Source organism: Mesoplodon densirostris, chromosome 3 (assembly GCF_025265405.1).
Source record: "Mesoplodon densirostris isolate mMesDen1 chromosome 3, mMesDen1 primary haplotype, whole genome shotgun sequence".
In the NCBI taxonomy this organism is placed as follows: Eukaryota; Metazoa; Chordata; class Mammalia; order Artiodactyla; family Ziphiidae; genus Mesoplodon; species Mesoplodon densirostris.
The window spans coordinates 67,039,316-67,066,432 of record NC_082663.1 but is presented as its reverse complement, the minus strand read 5'-3'; the positions used below and the strand labels follow the sequence as shown (position 1 = coordinate 67,066,432).

The following is a 27,117-nucleotide window of genomic DNA, read 5'->3' as shown; positions in this document are numbered from 1 at the left end:
TCTTGAATCCTTCTCAAGTTCTAGGGAGGGAAATGAAGCACTAACGTTGGGTGCAAAATTTAAGCAAAATCCCAGCAGCTCTTTTTGGTAGAAATAGAAAAGCTAATTCTAAAATTTGTATGGAAAGGCAAAGGAACTGGAATAGCTAAAACAATATCAAAAACGAAGAATAAAGGTGGAGGAATCACAAACTGGTTTTAAGACAATTTGTAGCTATAGTAATCAAGAGGGTGCGGTGTCAAGAGGAGGGACAGACATCAATAAACTAGGAGACTAGAAATAGACTTACACAGGTATGACCAACTGCTATGTGACAGATACTTTTTTCAATAGTGGGGACTTCAATTAGCAGAAAAATGGACTTCAACCTAAACTTCACCCCTTTTACAAAAATTAACTCAAAATGGATCATACATCAATATAAAAAGTAAAGCTGTAAAATTATAGACAAAAACAACATCTTCATGATTTAGGGTTAGGTGAAGAGTTCTAAGAGATTACACCAAAAGCACGTTCCACAAAAAAAGGATAAAGTGGTCTTCATCAAAATTAAAATCTTTTGTTCTGTGAAATATCTTGTCAAGAGGATGAAAAACTACAGACTGGGAGAAAATATTTGCAAGTCACATATCCAATAAAAGACTTGTATCCAAAATACACGAAGAACTCCCTAATCTCAAAAGTAAGAAAACGATCCTATTACAAAATGGACGAATGAACAAACATTTCACTGAAGAGATGACAAGCACATGAAAAGATGATTAACATCAGCCATTAGGAAAATGCAAATTAAAATCATAAGGAGATATCACTATACACCTAGCAAATGACTAAAATTAAAAATACTGACAATACCAAGCACTGGAAAGACTGGAGCAACTGGATTGTTGGTGGGACTCTGAAATGGTAGTCACTCTAGAAAAGTTTGGCAGTTTCTTATAAAGTTAACATGCTTAGGATCCAGCAATTGCACTCCTGGGTAGTTATCTCACAGAAATGAAATGTCTGCCCACACAAAATCCTGTAAACAAATGTTCATGGCAACTGTATTTGCGACAGTCAAGAACTAGAAGCAACCTAAATGTCCTTCAGTGGGCAAATAAACTGTGGTTGCATCCATAAGTGAAATGCTACTCAGTCGTAAAAGACACTTGTTGCGTGCAACAATTTCTATGGATCTTAGTGGTATGCCAAGTACAAAAAGCCAATCTCAAAAGGTTACATATGTCTTGTATCATTTCATGTATATGAACTTCTTGAAATGACAAATTATAGCAATGGAGAAGAGATGGGTAGCTGCCAAGGATGAATGATGGGGATAGAGACAAACTATAAAAGAGTGGCAGGAGGGAGTGTCTTTGTGGTGATGGAACAGTCCTGTGTCCTGATTGTGGCGGTATTTACACAAATCAATACTTGTGATGGAATTTCATAGTCCCCAGAAAGTGCATATAAAAATTGATGAAATAAAGCAAGTTCTGTAGTTAATACTGTTGTAATGTCAATTTACTGGTTTTGAAAATATACTCTGGTTATCAAGTATGTTATTAAGGGGAAGTTGGGTGAAGTATACAAACTATACTGTTTTTGCAACTTCTTGTGAGTCTTAGTTACAAATTAAAAGGTTTAAAAATTGTGAATGAGTAAATATTTAAATTCTGTGACCTCTTACATTTGCCTAGCAAACCCCAAACAAATCAGAAATTGTTAGTGCAGAAAGAATCTGGAGATCACTTAGTCCTGTGGTTCCCAAATCCAGAACGTCAGAGTCCCTAAGGCATTTGTTAGATTATACAAATACTCCTGATCTTCTGGAAAACAATCTTTACAGTATTGCTGGAAAAAAATCTGTCTTATCGACAAGCTTTCAGTCAGTCTTTATGAAGCTATCCCCTTGCTTTCCGCACTTATGGTGATACTACTGCTCTATTCTGGCCACCTCATTTTATAAGTCAGAAGCCAAAAAAAGATAGCTCTTAAGTATTTTTGAAATAATTTGCCCAAGTAATTGGCATAGCTGAAACTAGAAAAAGAGTCTGTCCTCTAAATTAAACTGTTCCTGTAGGAGATGCACCTCATAGCAAAATAATAAACACTACCTTACAGGTGGCTCCTTAGTGAATTATGGCATACATAATGCTGGGTATTTAATAAAAGAGTTTTTGTTGTAAACTGTATTATGGAAATACACAATACCTCAACTATATGGGTTTTTCTCCTTTTATTTTTTGAGAGAGCTGAGAGACAGTTCTAATTTGACAGCTATGCAAATTTGAATGTATATCTTTGTATAGATGAAATTTCTGTGTTTCATTCCAGGTAAATGTCTGGATTTTGTTATAATAGTCATCTGTGGGTAACATTCCTGGAGCCTGTTTCACGTTTGTCAAAGTAGCTAACATGTCTTTATTGATTTTACAAAGTTGAGAAAAGAGACTAAGGTCATAAATTACCATATTACAATAAAATTTTCACTAACAGCTGCTTGTATAATCTTTATTCTAACCTATAAAGTCTAAAATAAAATGGATCATCCAAGTATTAAGTCACATTTCTTATGATATTGTACTTGGGAGACTGCCTTGGCAGGATGTACTAAGCATTCTTAGTTTCTAGCACAATTTCTATCCGTATTATTTGGTAAAATGATGTTATATTTACTAGTATGTGAGGAAAAGAAGTGGACTTTTTCAAGCTTATTGTCATGGTATTGTCATCACAGGAGTTTTAGAGCAAAGTATTAAAACATTTAACAACTGAATGTTTTAGAGTGATCATTTGAGGGGACCCAGGAGTGACAGATAACCAACATTTCCAAATATGCACACAAACAATTGCCACTTCATTCAGACTGTCACTTAAGCCTTCAATATGTGGTGTGTATCTTCAAAATGAGGGAGCCACTCACATACAGCCCTTAGAGCTTGAGCCAGGCTTGATGAACATCATTGACCTCCCTTGCTTCCCAGAGGATCTGAAGCTTTCAAACAGCAATTCTGACGATAAGGAGAGCTTTCCCTGTAGGAGGGAGAGGAGGAAATTGTGGCCCCCAATCACCCCTTCAGACCTTCCAGTCTGAGAAGTGTCAGCTTCCTCTGCAGGTCCTTACCAGTGATCTGCTTACTTGTGGTAATAAATTATTGACATGAATTGTCTAATCTACTCACAGTGTAGGAGTTTTTGTTTAAGTCTAGCTTTCTGAACCCCTTTGACTGTAGTTAATTAGAAGTCGAACAATGGATCATGTTACTTGGCTGGGTTACAAGTGTAGGACATGCTGAGCATACCCAAATTTTCAAATAAAATGAGGTTAGATGCTGATAAATATATTATAATGCTTTCTTACCTCTTTAACAACCAGTGAACGTTTAAACCTGTACAATAGGGGGCAGAGTGAGCCACATTTTAAATAACTCTTTTTTTATGTCAATCACAGCTGAGAACAGTTGAGGGAAATGTTACTTGTTGAAACACGTTTTGTCCATTAACACCTGCTTTGGAAACAATGACATGAAATAGATGGTCTTGTCATATCTTTCTCCCCCAACAGCTTGGTGAATTTGTTTATCCAGTTTATAAGAAGATATGTTTTCTCTATATAGCTTGACAGCTTCAGGTATTCTGTTTTTGTGTGTGTTTGCAGGTATGTTGGACCACACTGCCCCCCACTTAGGTGCCTGATAGATTCCAGGTATTTCCTTAGAATTTTAATTCCAGTATATACAATAGTTGACTTTGTTCATTCTATATTTTACACATTTTCTTATGTTTATAATTAGGTAGTTTTTTTCCCCGTCACCATACCCCTTTTCCTCCTGCCCATGACATAACATAGATGTGTGTGTGTATATATGGGTGTGTGTGTGTGTGTGTGTGTGTGTGTGTAATAGAAGAAAGCCATTTTGAACGATTTATTGACTAAGAGTCTTGATCTAGGATTATATTTTAGAGGGTCTAGGAACCTCCTGAAACTGTATGTAGAATTTTCTGATATAAATATGTACCTGTGCGTGTATGCATACACACACACACACACATACCCAACACATACATTTTTCTGGAAAAGGGATCTATATATTTCTCAGATTTTTGAATGGTTTCTTCCCAAGAAACCAGCTACTATTTAAATTTGTACATCAGTGAGCAGATTATTACATAATTATTACATAATTTTCCAATTTAATCACAGCTGAGAACAGTCGTGAGAAGTTGCCTGTGGTTTGACATCATTTATGAAATGTCCCCAGAGTGGTGAAGATCTGCGGATGCATGATCCAGGCTGCAGAACCTGCAACCTGCACATTTCACATACTGCTTTGATGGCACCAGCTAACCTAATTATGGAGTAGTGGGCCATTTTAGAGAAAAGTTTCACAGTATCACTGGTAAATGCAGAATCAGAAACAGGGTATAAAGCCCCAACCTCAGGAATAAAAGCAGAGGGCAAAAACCCAAAGATGTTTTAACACCTAAGACTGAAGTAAAACTTGACAGAATAGATCAAATAAAAAATGTGCAGTGTGAAAAATCAGGGTGTAAAACCATATACAGAATGATCCTAATTAAATATGTTTAACCACAACAAGAAAATATATCAAAAATTTAACTGTAGTATCCCTAGGTTATAAACACAAGTAAGTTTTAAATTTTCTCCTTCAAATTTTTCTGCGACTTCCAAATTATCTATAAAGACGAAAATCTTTTATTTTTTAGTGAATTTTTAGTTTTGCAGTCTCTGGATACATGTGTATACTGCATTAAAAAAGAGCCCAAGTCTTCTTTGATCACTTCCAGTCCAAGTTCCCACTCTCCACCTCTGAGGTAACCTCTCTTACAAGTTTTGTATGTCCTTCTAGACCACTTTAATGTTTTTAGGTACATGTACTGTATATGTACTACAGAAAATGTGTGGTATTAGTGTATTTTTTATATAAATAGTGGTAAGTGGCATGCATAGTTAGCATCTAGTTTTTGTTTTCTGTTTTAACTCAACATTCTATGAGAATTTCCTGTTTTTTTAATTTATTTATTTCATTTTATTTAGTTTTGGCTGTGTTGAGTCTGTTGCTGTGCGCGACACACACGCTTTGTTGCTGTCGTGGTGAGCGGGGTCTACTCTTCGTTGCAGTGCGCGGGCCTCTCATTGCTGTGGCTTCTCTTATTGAGGAGCATGGGCTCTAGGTGTGTGGGCTCAGTAGTTGTGGCTCGCGGGCCCTAGAGCGCAGGCTCAGTACTTGTGGCGCATGGGCTTAGCTGCTCCGCGGCATGTGGGATCCTCCAGGACTAGGGTTCAAACCTGTGTCCCCTGCATTGGCAGGTGGATTCTTAATCACTGCGCCACCAGGGAAGCCCTGAGAATTGCCTGTTTTGATACATGGAGATGAATTCACTCCCCTTAACTACTATACACTACTATATTTTATTTAACCATCTCCCTCTCACTACGCAGGAAAGGGCTTGGGTATTCTCTCTCTGAACCTACTGAAGGAGGGGGCTATGGAAACCTCCTCCTACTCTGCTGCTGGTGGCAGGGGAAATGAATCTTCTCAAAGGATAGAGGAGTGGGTGTCAGTTCCCAGGAGCAAAACAGGTCCAGCCCTTAGCGTCTGCAGAAAGGAAACCATGGGAGGCTTCCCCTGGGCTCAGTGATCACCCACATACACAAACATTCCACAGAGATCTATTGAGTACTACCAAGTGCCAGGCACCATACTAAACCCTGAAGATCTGGCATGCACGTGTAAATACCAATGCACCAACAGCTGTAGATATACTGAACTATAACTTCCTGTTAGCCTATCAGGGCATGCTTTGTTAAATCTCTGCTTCACTGTTATTACTAACAGTGATCTCTGGATATTTGAAAAGCTTTAAAGTAACCCAAGAAATCACCACCTAGCCATAAGTTTTATTTATCCTCATGTAAAGTTTATATGAATGTAGGAATACATGTGAGTTTCCAGTTTGTTTTTAATAATTTACAAAATGGGACTTGGTGATCTCTAAAATCACTTTTCAGCTCTAAGTCTGTACAAGATATTTGCAATAGGACTCTTTTACCACTAGGTGTCGCTATTGACAACACAAAAGTTAGACAAAAACAAGGGGTTTACATTACAGAACTGCTTTAAAGAACGTTAAGGAATTTAAGAATAAAAATGTGAAAGCACTTTTACAGACAAGCCCTATAAAAACCCAGAAGGGGCGCTTCCGGAACCTATGTGCATATCAAAGTAGCCCAGTTCCATGGGCATGCTAATAGTTAAGTACTCCCTATACCTTCCAGAACAACCTTTAGCAACTTACTGGTCAGCAGCATGAGAAGGGAATCAAAGGTCTTGGAATTGGAAGGGAGTTTATTTGCCTATTAGTTTTCAAATTTCTGCTCCCTGGAGTTAGAGATACGTTTACATCACAACCTAGTGCACACACACATACACACACACACACACACACCATAGACACAGATTTTCTATGTCTGTGTTTCTACTTCTAGTTGAAATCAAAGTTTTACAAAACAATGTGCAATGCACTTTTTTCTATGTACTTGTGAACTAATAGAAAACATATATTGGTCTTTGCCCCAGTTCCTGGCAGAGCTCCTAAATGCCTTGGAATTTCCTGGGTGATAGGAGTGGCTTTTGTTCTAATGGGTTGACTCTTGGTGGGCTCCTGAATAGCTTCAGGATGGGAGCTGGTCGCCAGGAAGACCAAGCCCTGATTAAAAGCCTGGAACTTTCAGCGCCATCCCCCATCATCCGGGAAGGGGAGAAGGGTTATCAGTGGAGTTAATGATTGATCATGCCTATGTGATGCAGCCTCCATAAAAATTCCAAAAGTACGTGGTTCAGAGAGCCTCCAGGGTGGTGAACTCGTCTACATGCCAAGAGGGTGGTGCTCCCCAACTACAGGGGGACAGAAGCTCCTGCACTTGTGACCCTTCTGGACCTCACCTGTGCAGCTCTTCCTCTGTATCCTTTATCATATCCTTTATTATATAACAAACTGATAAGCATAAGTAAGTGTTTCCCTGAGTACCGTGAGTCATTCTAGCAAATTACTGGATCCAAGGAGGGGGTCATTGGAGCCCAGATTTATAGCTGGTCAGTTAGAAATACAGGTGACAATCTGGGACTTGCAAGTTGTATTTTAAGTGGGGCAGTCTTATGGGACTGAACGCTTAACCTGGAGGATCTGATACTAACTTCAGGTAGGTGGTGTGAGAACTGAACTAAATTGTAGAACACTTAGCTGGTGTTGCAGACTTGTCTGATGTGTGGAAAACCCATAACATCTAGTGTCAGATGTGCTGTATGATAGTATTGTGACAGTAAAGGAAACCCAGGGAATGCTTTTTCTAGACATATTCTATTTCATAAAAAAATACTGGTCATAATCCAATAAGTTGATTTTACTTGATCTAATACCCTTCCTTCTATTTAATACATTAGGAAACAGAGGTTCAGAGAGGTGCAGTGACTTGCCCCAAATAACACAGTAAACCAGGACTCAGACTTTTCAGGACACTGGCAGGTTTTGCTTTGAAAGGTGCTAGGCAAAATTCAAAAACTGTCCTTGACATACTCCCAGCCCTTTCTGCACTCCTGTTTCTTCTAAAGTTTGTGGGCCAGTGCCTGCTGGTGAAAAAACCAACAAAGTGTATGTGTGATTAGTCATTTTAAAAATACAAGTTCTTTCTGAAATACAAATATGATCACTTTAACTGTTCTACTTGAATTCCCTCAGCAGCTCTTTGTGGTTTTCAGGCCAAATACAAATCATCAGTGTGGCAATAAAAGCTCCTCCAGACCTGGCCCCAGTCCTGCTAGCCAGCCTCACTCTTTACCGCTTCCCCACATGCAACTTCAAGGTCTTTCCTTCCTCCATTCTTGGCCTGGCTAAATCCTAAGTTTTTCACAACTCTACTCACATTCCTCTTCTGTGACTCTTCCCTGGTGCTTGCTTTCCACACCTCCGCTACAGCACACGTCGTGCCATCCCCGAACCTTCTTCTTGTCTGTCTTCTCCACTGGACTGGGGCATTCGTATGAGCCGGGTCAGGGCTCTCGGTCTGCTGCCCCTGCCACCCAGCCTAGGGCTCAGCACACAAGAGGAACTCAGTAAGTATCTGCCGAAATGAATCTTTGCATATTCTTACTCTCAGATTTTAATCCCCCCAAAACTCCAACTCACTGGAATATCAGCTCTCTGAATTATGTAAGAACTAGTTTTTGGTTTTTTTTAACATCTTTATTGGAGTATAATTGCTTTACAATGGTGTGTTAGTTTCTGCTTTATAACAAAGTGAATCAGCTACACATATACATATATCTCCTCCCTCTGCGTCTCCCTCCCACCCTCCCTATCCCACCCCTCTAGGTGGTCACAAAGCACCGAGCTGATCTCCCCGTGCTATGTGGCTGCTTCCCACTAGCTGTTTTACATTTGGTAGTGTATATATTATATGTCCATGCCACTCTCTCACTTCATCCCAGCTTACCCTTCCCCCTCCCCGTGTCCTCAAGTCCATTCTCTATGTCTGTGTCTTTATTCCTGTCCTGCCCCTAGGTTCTTCAGAACTTTTTTTTTTTTAGATTCCATATATATGTGAAGAACTATTTTTGATAATGCAGATCTCCGTTTCCTAATATCTTGAGAGTATTAAGAAAAACTATACCTATCTTGGGAGAAATGGATGCAAAAACCCACTTCTGACTTTTTTTCCTCCTTATCTTATACATATTGGGTGGGGGGTGGTAGTTTTATTTTTTTAACCTCCAGCTTGTAGGCTAGTACCTGAAGATCAGCACAGCCTCTGTCCCTTCCATGGTTACTCAAAGAACTAGCCCACCCACTCGGGTCCCCAGACTGAGAGCTTTCCCTGGATCACTTAAGAGGGGCAGACAGCAACTCTTCCTGAATGTCACCTTAAAACATACCCACAAAAGTGGCTCAGTAAGTTACTTACTATCCATCAAATCAGAGTGAAAAGGAGATAGTTAAATGCTTCTATGAATAAGTACAGGGATAACAAAGGGAGAGGTCCGACACGGGGGGGGGCTGTGGTGGTCAGAGATGGCTTTGTAAAGAGTGGATCACATAGAGCAGGTTGAGAATTGGGCAGAGAGATGGGGAGGGAAACACTTCCAGGTGAGAACCAGCATGAGCGACAGTCAGGCTGTGGGCAGAGAAGGCGCCTGACCAGGAGCCCATTCTCCTGGGGAGAAGTCAGGCCCGAAATGAGGTGGGAAGGAGCAGGCCTGTGCCTCGACGGCAGCAGGGCCGATTACCGTCTCCTGCTGACTCCACGCGGCACTGTGTTAGTTATGCAGCGCATTCAGACTCACTATTTCGATCTCTGTGCCCTTGTTAGGTGAGTGGGATTGATATTAATGGACTTTTTAAAACAGAAGTGGTAACAGACTAAAGGAGATTAAGAAAATTAGCTCAAGCCATGCAGCTAGTAGCAAAACAACCTCACAGTCCAGCTCCCTAGACTTCTCCCAATTTCACAGACCCAAGAGTCAGGTGGGCCTCACAAGTCACATGGCTGAGCTTCCTCATGGTGCAGGTGAAGACTCTGAGGACAAAAGAGGTGAAATAGTTTTTCCAAGATCACACAAAAGTAGAGTTTAGGAGACTGACTTGTAGCAGCTTTAACCAGTCTTGTTCCTCACTGACGGGGCTTTGCATTGTATTGGCTGGAGAGGAAACCCCGAAGAAAAAAAATCCTCATGTTGCAGAGAAAGAACTGTTACTTTGACAAAACAAAATATTTTATAATTTTATGACAGTTGGGATAATAGTCTGTTATTTAACTGCATTCTTAAAAAATGGAAATTTTTATCAACCAAAAATTAAAAGTCTAAGTGAAAAAACTTCTGAAAAGAAACAGAGCTGCTCGAGGAGAAGCATCTGTCTGGGAAAGGTGGTCTCTACAACCTACAGGAGCTCTTCAGAACTTTGTTCTGCCACTGGTGAGTTTTTAGGTCTTCATCAATCAGGGAATTAAAAAAAAATTAACTTAAAAAAAAGAAACTAGGGCCTTCCTGGTGGTGCAGTGGTTGAGAATCCACCTGCCAATGCAAGAGACATGGGTTCAAGCCCTGGTCTGGGAAGATCCCACATGCCATGGAGCAACTAAGCCCGTGTGCCACAACTACTGAGCCTGCGCTCTAGAGCCCACAAGCCACAACTACTGAGCCTGCACTCTAGAGCCTGCAAGCCACAACTACTGAGCCCACGTGCTGCAACTACTGAAGCCCGCCTGCCTAGATCCCGTGCTCCGCAACAAGAGAAGCCACCGCAATGAGAAGCCCGCACACCGCAAAGAAGAGTAGCCCCCGCTCGTGGCAACTAGGGAAAGCCCATGCGCAGCAACGAAGACCCAACACAGCCAAAAATAAATAAATAAAATAAATACATTTATCAAAAAAAAAAAAAAAACTACACACTGCCCCCAAACTGACAGACTATCATCTCAGAATCTGTTCAAAAAGGATAACTAGTATTTCCAGACGAGTACATCATCCAGATGACACATTATTACAACTTTTTTTTTACCCTAGAAATGACATGGCTTGAGAAATGACTTGCTGAGAAATCTGTGTTTACATTAGGGAGAGTCGGGGGCGGGAGGTGGAAATCCCTTGCAGAAGCTGAAAAGATGTTAAGTGGTAAATACCAAAATGCCCAACAAGCATGTAAGCAGGCTCTCATCCCAGCAAGAATATGTGCAGCTCAGCGTTTTAAAATTTGCTTTTAGCTTTTCCAGCAGTTTGAATTAACCCTTTCTCTACTTCTGTTCCCTTCGTGAGAGTACAGCCCTTAACCTAGAGACTCACAGGGCTGTCGCGGTCCTCTGCTATTCGCCAGCAGATAATCCCCTCATCCTAACCGCTTCTCCAAAGTAGGCCGCCTCTCCAAATGCCTCCTAGACTTCCTTGCTATCCAGATTCTCGGGGCAAGGCCCGGGCAATGTTAGGCAGTAAGTCCATCTTGCAGGAGCTATGCACAGAATTGGAAAAGACCTACTGGTAGACCAAAGCAACACAAATAAATGCCACTCGAAAGGTACATCCAAACCAGAACTTCTTCAGGAGCATGTGCATCAGAATCACCCCAGAGGGGCTGTTCCAGCAGGTGGCCCCAGCGTCTGTAATTGTAAAAGATCCTCAAGTGACTCTAAAGTGCATCCCCCACTGACAGACACTAATCTAGATGCTCTAAAGAGTCAATTACGTTTTTCTCTTAGTTTAAGACCCTAGCAAGTTAAAATGAAAAACAAGACAGGCAACCCCAAACCAAAAATTCTATGGTTCATCTTAATATCTTACTGACTATTAAACTTATTGACAGCCTAGGTGAATGACAATCAAATACAAGAAAGGTGACCATTTAATGAATATTTGCATAATACTTTACCATATTTTCTCATACACTATGGCTCTCATGTGCTTCACACAGCAACCCTGTGAGGTAGCTTGTTATTCTCAAATTAAAGATGAAGAGAATGAGTCTCAGAGACATGAGGGAACGACCTGGAAGTGCCCTGATGATGTCAGTATTTCTATTACCAAATTAGATTCCTTTATTGCTATTTATAGTGATTCGTGTCTTTGCAATGTTTCTTCTAAACATAGAGTACATCAGTTGCTGCAGACATTTGCTTCCAAGGGAAAAAAAATCCACGTCAAAATCTCGGTGATCTGAAATCTCACACCATATTGGTCCCATTAAAACCAGGGCCAGCCACGTAAACTCTCAGAGTCCTTCTAAGCTCTTTGGCTCAATAGAAGAATCTGAAGAACAAGAATAAAACAGAAGCCAAGAAAATGAAAGAAGGTTAACTGAGCAGTAAAGACTTGTTTCAAGAATATCAATTCTAAAATAAAACCACTCAGCTCTGTGGTTGGGTGAGTGTTATTATAGCAAAGTCAAAAGCTTCCTAAATGAGTGAGTGCTGATTGGTTGGAAAACTAAACAAACAAGTCAGAGCCCAGTCCGTTAAAGATGAAAGCAGGCTTAATACATGGTGGTGCCAGCAGGGACGACATATCCAAGTGCAAAAGAGACAACAGGATCTTTGCAACAGTGAAACATGCAGCACAGGCTTCTCTTTTTACCTTGTCTGTCGACATTTCCTTCATCCTGAAAGGCTGCTCTGGCGTAACTCAGAGGCAGATTCAGCCCGACAGCTGGCCCTACCATGCTCAGCCATGACGTGATGTAGTTGACATTCCTGGGAAATAAGTGAAACACAGAAAACTCTGTTTCCATTGTAGTTGTTTGAGTGGTAGAAAATCAGTTACCAACAATCATAGAAATGAGGCTTTCTTCAAAGACGTGTGCTCAGCACCTGGAATCTCAGCATTTCCAAATGCCAGCCCATTGCTTAACAGGGACTCGAGGGCCAAAGAGGCTGAGGATCCATCCCTCGCTAAAGCAGTTGAAGGGAAGGTCAAGGCACTGGGGCTCCTGACTTCCCTCAATGATTCCAAGTTGATGCAATTGACATTAGCTAAGGTAGCAGAGTGCAGTTAAGTGCATGGCTTGGAGGCAAAAGTGCCTGGGTTCAAATGCCAGTTCCACCGCTTAACTAGACGTGTGACCTTAGTGGAGTCATTTAGCCCCTCTGTGCTTTAGCTTCCTCCTCTGCAAACTGGGCAAAATAATGGTCCTTAGCTCAGAGGGGTGTTACAGGAATCCAGTGCTTTACTATATCTGAAATACTTAGAACAGTGCCTAGCACACAGTAAAAAAAAAAAAAAAATCAATAAATGTTAGTCATTATTATTATTACAAAGAATATTTCTTTGTTAGCTTAGCTTTTAGAATCACATAAAAAGATTTACACTCTTAAAATAAGAGTGAAAGCCAATGTAGCTTGATGGTGTTTCTTACCTATTGATTTTCTGAGAATTCTTTAACACAGAAGTCATGAATTCATTTGTCTTGCAGGGATGAAGAATAAAAAAGGGTTGTCCAAGTATCGGATGCTCCTGTAAGAATCAGAGATGGCCCAGGATTGCCAGCTTAAGTTACCTTGAAAAAGTTAAAATCCACAATCTGGTTTACTCCTTTAAGATAAAGGTTTGTTTTAAATTTCAAGTTATAAAATTAAGATACAGATTGATTCCTATTTTGAAATATAATTCATAACCCAAACATGAGAAAAAGTTGGTGAGAAGAAACTATTTATCGATAAAGCACAGGCACTCAATACAAGCTGCAGATACATTTATCAGTTCCCTCTAACTGTTCTTTAGCTAGTGTTTCCTTTGGCCTATAATTATTCTTCAGTTTTAACTCAAGGATATCCATGAAGTCCAGGAGCCTGACCATCTGAACAATGCATTTCATTCATCTCTTTGTCAATGGTAAGGGGACCAAAATCATTCACATATTTTCTTACATAAATTTTGTCAACATGTTAATTGTTTCAGGCCTAACTGCATCCAGTGCCAGTGGGCACATGTCCAGTGAGTAGACGGGATAGGGGGTGGGGTGGAAGAGGGGAACGGCTGGCACTATTTAAATTGCATTGCTTCTGTCTGTCTGTCTGTCTCTCCCTGAGCTTCTCTGTTTATCTATGTCTCTCCTTCTGTCTCCCCCAAGCCTACGGGGCTGTTTCCGTAAGTTCAAAGTCTGTAAGACGGAACTCCACTGCCTTTATGAGAGAATGACTGGATGTAAGATACAGGTCAGACTGCTGCCAAGTTAGGGATGTGAACATCATTTGGCAAACACTGGGGAGCCCTAGAAGGTTTCTATATAGTGAGTGATCGATGCATAAACTCTACCAGTGCAAAAACAATTATTGTTGATACATTTACCAATTGCTTACATTGTGCATTAGCCATTATGCCAGAGGTTGCAAACCCAAATACTGCTATGATCTGAATGTTTGTGTTCCCACAAATTCATACACTGAAATCCTAATGCCCAGTGTGATGGTATTAGGAGGTAGGGCCTTTGGGAAGCGCTTAGGTCATGAGGGTGGAGCCCTCATGATGAGATTAATGCCTTTATAAAAGAGGCTCCAGAGGGCTACCTTGCCCCTTTCTGCCATGAGAGAAGTCTGCAACTTGGAAAAGGGCCCTCACGAGAGAGGGCTGGAGACCTAAACCTGGTCTCAGACTTCCAGCCTCCAGAACTGTAAGAAATAACTTTCTGTTGTATATCAACTACCCAATCTGTGGTATTTTGCTATAGCCACCCAAAGAGACCAAGACAACTACCTATGAAGACCAGGCAGGTGACCCGAAGGGGTGAGGCCAATTAACTACACCAGCAGGTGAAGAGGACTGTGGGGATCTGGAGAGCCCAGCCGAGTCTGTTTTTGCCACTCTGCTTCAGCCAGCTGTGCCATGTGGGGTGCAGGCTTGGTGGGACAGGTCTTCCCATTTGTCAAAATAACCTAGAAATCCAGATTTTTATGCAAAACCCCCTAAATTTAAATATGGGCACAATTTTTTAAAAACATGGTGTGGGCCAAATAAAACCAGCCTGTAGGCTAGATCTCGACTGGGGGCTGCCTAGCTTCTTCTCCTGGCTTCTTCTCTTCTCAGCCAGTCCAAGGAGAAGCTGAACTCAGAGCTGTCCATGGGAAGAATTGTATCCTGCTGCCTCCACTGTCTAACCCTAAAACATTCATGGCTGTGCACAAGTGAACACACCCAACCATAAGAAATGGGAGGAATAGTTCCATTTGTATGGGTGACATTGGGCATGGAGATGCATGTGTTTGTGAGCACGTGTGTGCGTGTGTGGTGAGGGCTGAGCTATCTGCTGGGAGTAGGTTGGAGTATGTCTCCCGGAGTGCCACCTCTGGATGTCTCTGCCCAGGGTCCTGATTCTCACACAGAGCTTGAGCTCCCATCTCCTGCTCTCTCCCTACCCCTCATTTCTGTCCCTAACCAGATGCTGGGGTCACAGCCCCAGATGTGTTATGCTTATCGCAAGTCCTCCTGTCCAACTTGATTATGGCTCCCTTTACCTGCCTTAAACTAATATTTATTAATTCATCACATATCTAGTGATCATCTCTTATGTGTCTTCCACGAATAGTTCTGGATCTAGTTACAGAGATCACTATCTCTAAGATAAACCAAGTCCCTGATCCCATGGAACTTACATTCCAGTGCAGGAGACAGCCAATAAACACATAGAACAAATAAGTAAACAGGATAATCTAGATAATAGTAAGTGCTATGAATAAAACAAAACAGGGTAATGTGATTTTGGAGGGACTGTGGTAATAATTTAGATTTGGTGAAAGGGAAGGCCTTACTGAGAGGTGATCTTTAAACAGAGATCAGAATGGCAAGAAAAACCCAACTGTGCAGAGAAACTTGATGGATACAGAAGACCATAAAGGGAAATGAGTATGGGAAATGTACACAGGAAATGTGAAAGAATTTTAGAATCATCCTGGACTAAAATAATTATTGTTTATAGAGCTGAGATTTAAAAGGTTAAATTTAGTCTAAATTCTTTATGGATTACTTGTGTAGTAAACATTGGAAGGAATGAAGAGCAGTAACCAAATCTGTGAAGACATGTTACCTTCTTTAATAAAATGAAACCTAGACCTCCAAGGATGGCATTACATGGAACACTCATGAAGGGGAGAGTCAGCTCAGCCATGTCTCCACTCCTCCAGGACTCACCCTCCCCTTTGGCAGCCCTTGTTTCCCATGGCCACTCTCACGCTCATGGGGAAACTCCTCCAACTTTAAACACTTGAGCCCAAGTTTCCTGTAGCTGAGGTGGAATAGACTAGTCAAACAAGACTCTACCGAAAGCCTGGGAATACTGAAAGGGTAACAGAACACTAAGCAAGAGGGCTCTAAAAGATCCAGAGTGTTACAATACTGGGGCTCCCAGGCCCATTTGAGTCATGGGGGACACTAGGAAGAGATCTTGGCTGGGCTTTCCCTTTCTGGCCTGCATGGTGGATGGAAGCACTCACAACCACTATGCAAGAGTGTCCTCCAAGAATCTTAACCCCTAATAATTCAGTCTCCTTGAGGAGATGGTAACTCTCATGAGGAATGGCTTCATCATATAGACAAGACCTTGCCTCTTCCTTACAGGTCTGTGGCCTAACATTTACAAGACTTCAGAAGAATAACCACATCAGAGTATAACATACATCTGAGAGTTACAGACACACTTAAAGTTCAGGGGTCCATTTTCTAAGCAGCTGTCGGCCCATGTCACATTGTAGCTCTGCTTATTTGATGCTCCTTAGTAAAGACTTGGACTTCATGTCTACAAGTCATCTTTTGCTCACTCCATATAGAAAGTAGATAAGATCAGGCTTGGTGGGCTTCCCTGGTGGCACAGTGGTTGAGAGTCCGCCTGCCGATGCAGGGGACACGGGTTCGTGCCCCGGTCTGGGAGGATCCCACATGCCGCGGAGCGGCTGGACCCGTGAGCCATGGCCGCTGAGCCTGCATGTCCGGAGCCTGTGCTCCGCAATGGGAGAGGCCACAACAGTAAGAGGGCCGCGTACCACAAAAAAAAAAAAACCAAAAAAGGGCAGGCTTGGGATCTGTAGTTAAGACTTAAGTTCTGCTCCACTACTTAGTAGCTGTGAGCTTTGAGGCAAACCACTTAATCATTTCATGTCACTGTTTCCTCATCTGATAACTGGGACTAATTATAGTATCTACCTCATAGATTGACTGTGTTACTTCAATGAAAAAATGCCAGCAAACTGTTCAAAATAGTGCCTGACATATATAATAAGCACTTAGTTGGCTATTATTATTAAACCCATTGTTATCTAAACAGACAAGGATAATAGCACCCAGACATCCAGAATATTGTCTTATAATACCTTATAACAAAGTCCAATTTCAATATGTAAAAACAAAAAGCTCCTATAGAGTTATGCAACACAGGAAAAATATCACTGACCAGTGTCTAAATGTTTAGGAACATTTGACAACTGATTATAACCAAGGGCAAGAAAACTCTAAATTAGTAAAAAGTCTATGTACAATATATATGGCAATTAGAATTATCAATATATTGGTATTCAGGACAAATTAATGGAAAATAATTTAAAGAATTTAAATTAAAATACAAGTTCAGGCACTTCAAAAATCCTGCAGTAATCTACAGCATTTAGTATTCATTTTTCCTCAAACAAAATAAAAACAGTTATATTAGCATTTAAGGTTATATTCTAATAAAATGCATGGTAATGCTTATGTGAAACACTTTTTTAAATAATAGGGACTTTCATGCCTTAGAATAGCTTTTAGATCAGCTTGGACAGTTCTTTAATACAGGTTTGATGACATTAAAAAAAATTCTTTGTCTTTTATTATGTTAAGAACTTATATTTATATAATTAGAATATATTTAAAGCAACGACTGCCTTTAAAAATCAAATGTTTAAATTGTATTTTAAACATAAAAATTATATTGTTTTGGTAAGATGCTTTGGTTTAAAAAAGCCAAGCTATGAGATGTTGATCTTCTTATAATAGAAATTATAATAAGGGACATTTGTGTAATCTCTTGAGAAAAGTTTTATAAATAAATAACAATAGGAGTAGACTTATAGCTATAGCAGAATGATATAGAGGTCAACAAATTTCCTTGAAAAACAAGTATAAAACTGAACAAAATTGTCCAAAAAACCCCACTTCTGGGATGTGGAAATCAACCAAAGGCAAGTAAAAAATTTGATAAGTGTTTAACTCGTGAAAAGCTGCTAGAACCTCAAGTCAGACACAGAGAGAGTCTTCAGCCTTCTTGCCTAGAAATACTCTCATACTCTCCTCCACCTCCACCTGGCTCCGCAACAGGGAAGTTTTACGGGAGTGGAGCAGGCCATGAGAATCAGTAGCTGTGTTGCTAGAAGGGCTGACTTGATTTCCAACAGTCAAAGAAAACTACTGCCCGGTGGCATTAGCAATAAAATCTAATAGGGAGATCTTGGAGGTGAGACAGTTGTAGAAGGGCTAGGTAAGCTCTCCAGGCATCCTGGGCTGATGGGAACTAAGCACATGTTCAGGGGAGGTACAAGAAGCCCTGATGAAAAGTAAAAGCTGATGATGACAACTTGAACATTAACTGAAATTTGGATATGCTCCCAACCCACACACACATCCATGAACAAATGAGGGAAGGCTTATAGGCCTGAGGTATATAAGCACAACCTCTGTCCAATCACTGGCTAACCAGCAAGGTATGCAGATAGAGCTGGTGACCCTGCGGAAGTCAGGAAAAAACATGAAAATAAGAATGAAAGACAAAACAGGGACATGAATGGCCACACTTACAGAGTAGGCAAATTCTGCAGGTAAAACCCAGGAAAGCTACTAAAACAGACAAACAAAAACAACAGCAACAATAACAAAGAGACAACCCTCAGGGAAAAATATAGGAATCCAGAATTGCTACAATATATTATCTAAATTGTCTAGTTTTCAAAGAAATTTATGAGACAGGCAAAGAAACATAAAAGATACACACAAAGGGAAAAAAATCTATTAATAAAAACTGACTCTGAGTGGGCCTGGTTATCAGATTTACATAGAATTCAAAGCAGCTATTATAAATATGTTTGAAGAATTAAAGAAAACTATATTAAAAGAGTTAAAAGGGGAAAATTATGATAATAACTCTGCAAATAGGTAATCTCAATCAAAGAACACAAACTATAAAAAGAACCAAATAAAAATTTGGAGTTGGAAAGTATAATACAGAAATAAAAAATTCACTAGATGGGTTCAACAGTAGATATGAGATGGCAATAAAAAGAATGAATGATTTTGAAGATATGTTAATAGAAATTATTCAATCTGAAGGGAAAAAAAAATGAAGAAAAAAGAACAAAGCCTCAGAGACCTGTGGGACAATACCAGGCATACCAGCATACCCATAGTAGGAGTCTGAGAAGGAAAGGAGAGAGAAAAGGGCAGGCAAAATGTTTGAAGAAATACTGGCTGAAAAGTTCTAAACTTTGATGAAAAACATTTAAGCTACAGATACAAGCAGCTCAACAAACCCTAAGTAGAAACACAAAAATCCACAACTAGACACATCATAGTCAAATGGCCAAAAGCCAAAGACAGGAGAAAATCTTAAAAGTAGCAAGAGAGCAAGAACTCATCACATAAAGAGGAATAAGAACACAATAAAGGCTGGCTTCTCATAGCAGCAGAAAGACATATTCAAGTCCTGGGAAAAAAAAAACCCTAGAACTGTCAATCAAGAATTCTATATCCAGCAAAACTGTCCTTCAAAAATGAAGGTAATGTAAATACATTCTCAAGGAACAGACTGAGAGAATTCCTTGCTAGCTGACTTGCCTATAAGATATACTAAAGGAAGTCCTTCAGGCAATAATACCAGAGGGTATTATTGAGATACCATAGGGTAACTCAAATCCACAGGAAAAAATAAAAAGCATCATAAATGGTAAACATAAAAAATGAGCTAAGTATATTTTCTTCTCTTAATTACTTTAATAGACATAGGATTATATAAGCAAAAATTATAATATGGTAGTGTTGGGTTTATAACATACATAAATGTAATATACATGACAATAATAGCACAAAGGAAGGGAGGGGATAAAACTATATGGAACAAAGTTACTGTATTTTAGCCACCTTAAGTCAGTACTAACTTGTGCTCCTGCCATTAGAATGTTAGTAAAGGTATGGTTTTTGAGAGCATTTAGAACTCAAAAGGTCCTTCTTGTTTTTAAATAAATCCTTTAAGTATGTTATTAATCAAAGTTAGCCTTGTGACTTGAGCCAATACTATTTTTTTCAGTCACATTCAATGAGCTTATCCTGTAAGCCAAGCAATTTGTATTCAGACAAAGTAAGGTGGAGAATTTACAAATAATTTGAGGCATTTGATCAGTGTAGACAATCTGGATAATATTCTTCAAAAGCCTTTTTTCTGCAATGGAGATTTTTTAAAGTTTACACTATCAGGAAGGATTATCTGCATTTTCTGCTTTCTCCTTCAGACAGCCAGAATCAGAGATAAAAGCATCTTTACTTGGTTTAGGAATTATGTGTTGGAGTTAAAAAAATCTAAAATTCTACACCTTATTTGTTTAACATACCATTTTCAGAAATGGAAGAACATCAAAACTGTCAGGATCTCTTTAGTGACATTTCTTAGATCAATTCAGAAGGTAAATTTGTGTGAAAGTGCTACCATCTGCTGTCAGTACTAATGAACTGATGCAAATCTGCACTGGGAAAAATGTCAGTGTGTAAATGCAGGCAGCCAATGAACTGTGTTAGGCTTACAACTCAATAAACACTTCTACTGGAACAAAGTTCTGCTAAATGGTTTTCCGTGAAAGTAGAAATGATGGGTCAGATTTCTATCTCTGTAACTCCAGAGGAGTTATAGTGGCACATTCTCTTATGAAATTTAATTTAGCACAATCTCTTATGAAATTTAATTTAGCAATGGTTAAATGTCTCATAAAATAAGTCTGACATGAATACTGTGTATTGGTTTCAGAACTATTAGATATGACTATCATAAGGAAATGATAATACTGCACCTTCATTCTTACATCTAATAAATGAGTTACTTGGTTTATTTCTTAATTTTCTTGGCTCTCCAGGATAGCACAAGTATAATTTCACGTGCTAAGCTTTCATCCAGTTTCACATTCCAGACTGATCAAATTTGCCTTCCACTCAGGGCACATTCCTTAGAAATGGAGAAGGGTATCTCCCTCATCCTGCCTCCTCAGGCTAGGAAAGGAAAATGGCCACTGAGCACCTACAGTATCAGGCACTGTACTAAGAGCTTTGCAGGGGTCCCCTTTCCCAATAACTCTTTGAGATAGGCTTTATTATTGCCACTTTGGAGAACAAGTTCCAAGAGATTATGCCTTACAGTCATCCAAGTGAGCATCCAAAGTGCATGCTCATACACCGTACCTCCTCATCCCATTGACCAGAGCTGGCGTCAAGGATCGTCCCTGGTTTTAATCCTCGCCAGTCCACTTCTTTAAAAATCTATTTTTTCAAATTTCAAATTAATGTATTTTCATAAAAATTATAAGAGCAATACATGGAGAGTTCAGAAAATACAGAAAAGAACAATGAATAAAAACAGAATTATCTAAAACTGCCCAACTCAGATTTATTCCGTTTGGTGAATTTCCTTTCAGATCTTTTATACACATGTTTATAGTCTTCTGTTGCTTTTTATTCACTGAACAGATATTTATCAAGTGCCTACTATGTGCCAGTCCCATCATATGCATCTTTTGTCAATCAGTTCTTTGTCTTCTGTTTTACTAATTTCTGCACTTATTTTTATTATTTCCTTTCATATAATTTGTTTGGTTTTCTTATTCATTTATATTAGTTCTTTAGTATCTTTTGAGGATATTGATTCTTTTCATTCATTCAACCACCATTGTGAGCCATGCACTGGGTCAAATGTTAGTAATACAGTGGTACATAAACAGATTACCCTTGCTCTCATAAAAGTTGCTGAAACAGTCAAAACATTTTTTATTTCCAGGTTTGTCATTAAATTATTTTCATGATGATTTAGATATGAAATGTATTATTAAATAATTAAATCAATAATTTTTCTCCTTTGTTATTTCTTTTATCATTTTTATGTTTTAAAAATCCTCTTCATAAGTCAGAAAGAGAAAAACAAATATCATATATTAACACATATATGTGGAATCTAGAAAAATGGTACAGATGAACCTATTTGCAGGGCAGGAATAGAAACCCAGACATAGAGAACGGATGTGTGGATACAGGGTTGGAAGGGGAGGGTGGGCTGAATTGGGAGATTAGGTTTGACATAAATATACTACCATGTGTAAAATAGATAGGTAGTGGGAACCTGCTATATAGCACAGGGAGCTCAGCTCGGTGCTCTGTGATGACCTAGATGGGTAGGATGGGGGGGAGGGAGGTCCAAGAAGGAGGGGATAAATGTATACATATAGCTGATTCACTTCACTGTACAGCAGAAACTAACACAACACTGTAAAAGCAACTATACTCCAATAAAAAAAAATCCTCTTCAGAATTAGAAAAACAGATATTTACCTATATTTATGTACAGTTTATCATGACACTTCTTGCTGTTCCCCGAACACAATGCTTTTTCTTACCTCCAGACCTTTGAACATGCAGTTCTCGCTGCCGGGAACACCCTCCCCCCAACACACACACTAATGTCCTTTTCTTCCCTACAGATCTCAGCTTTCTTTTACCCCAACCCTGTATCAGGTGCCCTCCCTCTGTGTTCCCACTGCACCCATGCTTAAGCCTACTGCTTAATTCCTCACTGTTCTGTATAGGAGATTGACTGTTTATAGGAGTCCTCCTCTACTATAATTTCTTGAGGGCAGAAGAAATATTCTGATTATTATTTTAATTTCAGCATCCAGGACAGTGCCTTTCATCTAGTAGGCACTCGACAATAATTTGTGGAATTACTGCACAGAAAAAGACATCCTACTATGCCAAAGTAAATTATTACTGGCACATGCATCCTGTTCCATAAAGGAGAATATTTGTGCAGGAATCACCAATGGCCTCCACGAAAGAGACCAAAACATTCTCTCTCCTTGGCACAAAACCAGGGGCAGCACCTCCTGTACATTTATAAGTGTCCACGGATAAGAAATTCAATATCTGTTTTCTGAAATATTTCCTCCAAAGTGTACCTAAGAACAAAGGAGAGTTTGAGGGTATGGTTAGGAATAACTCTCTACGTAAAAAACTTATGTCAACTATACAATATATTCTAAAATCTACTGGTTTCTACATAAAAATAATATCTTTCATTATCATTTTAAAAAACTGATGCAAGATGCATATTTTAGTTCTGTGAATTAGCCTTCCCTCTGCCATGCCACCCTATTCCCCTAAGGTTTGTTACTCAGACTTAGAAGCAGATCAAATGCTACTAAAATATGTAATAAACTCATGCCTTTCTACTTAACTCACTTCTTCATTACTTCATGCAATTTTTGCTCGTGCATTCAATAAACAGCACTGAATACCTAATGTGGGTAAGGCTCTATGCTAAACATTCGTCCATCTAGCCATCCACCTCCCCACTCATTTATTCAACGAATATTTATGGAGCCTGTTCTATGTACCAGGCACTGTTCTAGGCACTGGAAATATAAGTACACTCAAGACAGAAGCAAAATCTGCTCTTACAGAGGTTACTTTTAGTTTGAAGTACTAGAAAGATATAAAACAACATCTTATTATCTCAACTCCTGAGGTTTACAGTCAGATACATGCCCAGGATTGAAAGTCCCAGATCGCACCTCAAGGGCAGAGAGTTCCAAAGGTAAAGTAAGTTTGTCACTACTCACTTCCCTTCCCTTAGGATTTCTAAAGAGAACGGAAAAGCAGATCCCCAGGGAGAATAGCAGTGTCACCTGGTCTAATAATGGGAGATGAATAATAGGACTTGTGACCAGTAACAAGAAAAGCTGGCATGGGAGACACCCTCGGTGGGAGGGATTTTTTTTTTCCATCATTTGGAAAGAAGGCATGGGGAGGCTTCACACTCCACAGAAAACTGTGTGGGTGATCACAGTGGCACTAGCATAGAATGAGATGTTCCTCACTGGAGGGTTTCCTAAGGAAGACATATAAGTACCTGAGGCCATAGAGGAGCTCACCAGTAAACTAAAGGAAAACCACGATGCAGAGGTGGCCAAGCCTGAGACCCCACACATAGAAAGAAGGCTTGTTCCCTGGAATGATACTCATGGTATCCAGGTATCATGATATCCTGATGCCTGGAACTCAACTACTATTTTCACCCGGCAGAGCTAATGCTTATTGTAGTTGTGTGATTCCTATAATTCTATATTGAGTGCTCTGCAATGAGAAACACCAAACTGAACACAGGGTGTATAAATCTCTATGAGCTGAGAGCGACCTTGAGTCAAATGAAATAGGTCATCTCCTCTCCTCATTTCTCCCCATGCTCCCGTTAGGACAGCTGCAATGCAAGGATTACAGAAATCACTATAATACACAACATTTAAAAGGCACAAACCCAGGAATACAGGAACTCAGAGAAAGAAAAGGTCAGTTTTGTCTGGGAGGAGAAGCGAGTAGCAAAGATTTCCTGAAGATGTGGTATTTAACCTGGTCCAAACCCTAAAGGATGGGCAAGACTTGGAGCAGGGGAAGAGTGTGGTAGTAGAACTGAAGACAGAAAGAGGCTACTCTAAGTTTAATGGGAAGGGAGTTAAGTGAGAGGCACAGAGACTTCCATCTTTTGAGTAAGACTAACAAGTTTGGTAAACTGAAGAAGAAAAAAAATGCCTGTTTTTTTTTTTTTGTTTGTTTTGTTTTTTTGGTGTGTTGTTAAATGATTGAGGCAATCCCTATAAGTTCTAAAGTATTTGCTGGAAATAATCAACACTTACACAAGACAAAGAAGGTTTGAAGTTCGAGCAACCTTCTCTTATAGCTTTGAAAAAAAGACAGGGAAAAAGCGGGGAAAGAAGATATACCCTGGTACACATTTTTACCCCTAATAAGTGCAAGAGGATATAGTTAGAAAGACAGTGAGAAAATATTTAAGAAAAAAAATATGTGGAAAGAAATGAAAGTCATGCCCAAGTACCCAAGAAAGGTCCCCAAGCTATGCTTTGCTCTAGATGTACCTGTTGACATTTTGTGGCCAGTTAATTGGGAATAAAATTCTAGTGGTGTTTGGAAAGGTGGATTTAAAAAAAAATAGACAGTTCCTCAAATTCATATGTTGCACAGAAGCCACTAGGCTTCCTAGAATTTTTATTAAAAATTACAGACACCAGAGCAATAGTCCTCAGATATGACCTCTTCTGCTAACAAAAACTTTCTTTTCATGGCTCCAGAGGGAGTCCAGAAACTAATTCTCCCACCCCTGCATGAATCTACAAAGGGCTCCCTCCTTGGGCTGCTGACAGTCCCAACTGCGACTCCTGGATTAGAGAGCAGAGTTTTAATATATTTATAGAGTCTATATATGGGTTGTTGCTTTAAGCAACACCATTAATATGCCAGAACTCTGCATTCTTAAACTTATTCACTTATCAATTTGTTGTACATAATTTAATCTTTCTGTATTTTGATATGCAAAATGGAAATAGCACTGCTGATACTTCACAGGGTGAAAGGAGATAACCAACAAGACGATTATAAAGCTTGCTGGGGGAAAAAAGAGCTTATGTAAATGTCTATTAATTAAACAGGAACGGCTGCACAACTAGGTCAGGCATGATGATAAGACGGAACAACCCACCCCAGCCATCAGCATCAAAAGGAAGAAATGAGCATTTAATGCTAATAGCACTTGTTGGTTGCATTTTATAAAGAATATTAAATTGTAATATTCTGTAACATAACATGGAATAGCGTATTTCAGATGATCCTCAAAGGATTCTTTGATAGAACATAAACTTATTAGAGACAACAGCCAAAAACAAAAACAAAAACACAAGTCAATTACTAATGAAGAACTTGCAAAAAGCTAATCAAAGCTCTCATCCAGAGAAAATGAGAAAATCTGAGCTCAGAATGATTTTGTATATTGATGAGATTTTATACAGCACCACAGAAAGAAAATTAAAGCAGCTTTAAATGAAGACAAAAAGGACTTTAAGTCTCTGTTAAAAAGCCTTGTTATGGTCCATATCAATGTATTAAAATGTTCTGTTTGGGTGGAAACATCCATTTTTTAAAAATACCTGATGGGTGGTGCTGGCAGTAGAGGGCACACTCGGTTTCCTGTCTCTCTGGTCAAATCCCTGAGTTGTGGGAGGGTCACACAGAAGAACCTTCATTCAGCCTCCACCCATTTTGTACAAATCTGCTCAGAGAGGTGGCTTATCCACCTCTCTGGCACTCAGAAATTATGGAGTCAAGACTCATGTCCAGATTCAAGAATAGAACTTAGTCTTTCTCTACCAACACCAAGCCTACTGAGACTAAATGTGGCACTTGAGCATGAAACAACTTGCAGGCATTACATTTATTCTATTCTTGTCTTAAAGGAAAACAATAGGGAGCTTGTGCTTTCCAAGCATTAATTCTTCTTCTTCTTTTTTCCCTTCTACTACGTTACATAACGGTGACAATTTTGGGCTCACTAAGTTTATTTCTGGGATACTCATTAAAACAGTGACACCACTTTAGATTATGTTGGGGTATAATAAAGTGGTGAATCAGCAATCAGAAAAGTCAAGGATTTTCAAGAACAAACTCACAAAACAGCCTAATTTATTGGTAACCAGATATTAATGTCTAGCAACTATCACATAGGAAGATGTTTTATGAGCAACACAAAATAAATAGCAGTCTGTTAGTATAATTACTTTTTAGGATGATGCCAAATACAATTTTAATGTAACAGAAAAACATACAGATTAATCTTTAAGATGATTTTTTAAAATACCACAATGCTTCTCTTTATGTAAATATAATCAATATAAATTTCTAACAAAACACCCCAGGTTACAGCTAACAGGCATTTCCTTCCTGACTCTTACCCAGTATTGATAATTAAAATATTCTTGTTATTCCCAGAAGCAGATTCCTAGTGATTTCTTTAAGTTAAAATCAGTTTTTCTCTTTAGAAGTGCGCTAGAAAGAGACTCTATGAAGAAAATTCCTAAGGATGTGATAAACCCATTATAAAATCTGTTACTCATCTAATAATGAAAAATGTTAGGTAAAGATTGGACCTGTAAAAATTTAGCTACAATGAGATACTCCCCCAGTTTTTAGACTACTAGTCATTTGAAACCAGGAAACAAAAACAATGCTACTAATAGGCTACAGTATTAAGAAATCATATTCTTCTATATAAAAATATAATCATGGATTTTTTTTCAGGCAATAATTATATCCTGGTATTTTGCAAACAAGTGTTAGAAAGAGGAATAAGCTGATACATATGGGCAAGAATGGCAGTTTCTTATATTTAAAGATATTTTATTAACATATAAGCAACTTAATAATGTCAGGATTTTAAAAATGTACACTCTAATCCTATTTCCTGACCAAACATTTCTCCATAGTAACTTCTGTCAGAATCCTAAAAAGTGATTTTTATACTTTG

The 27,117-nt window shown here is 39.2% G+C and overlaps 1 protein-coding gene across 3 annotated transcripts in view; it reads right to left on the bottom strand.

The window, feature by feature from the left end:
• Positions 1-8,385: 8,385 nt before the first annotated feature.
• ATG10 (autophagy related 10) overlaps positions 8,386-27,117 on the bottom strand; it is a 235,561-nt gene continuing 216,829 nt past the window's right edge. For all 3 annotated transcript variants that reach the window (XM_060093112.1, XM_060093114.1, XM_060093113.1), the window contains 3 exons: positions 12,904-13,001; positions 12,126-12,241; positions 8,386-11,801 (listed from right to left, as the gene is read on the bottom strand). In XM_060093112.1, coding sequence (XP_059949095.1) covers positions 11,764-11,801; positions 12,126-12,241; positions 12,904-13,001 — 252 coding nt within the window. In that variant the 3' untranslated portion in view covers positions 8,386-11,763. The remainder of the gene's footprint in view (positions 11,802-12,125; positions 12,242-12,903; positions 13,002-27,117) is intronic.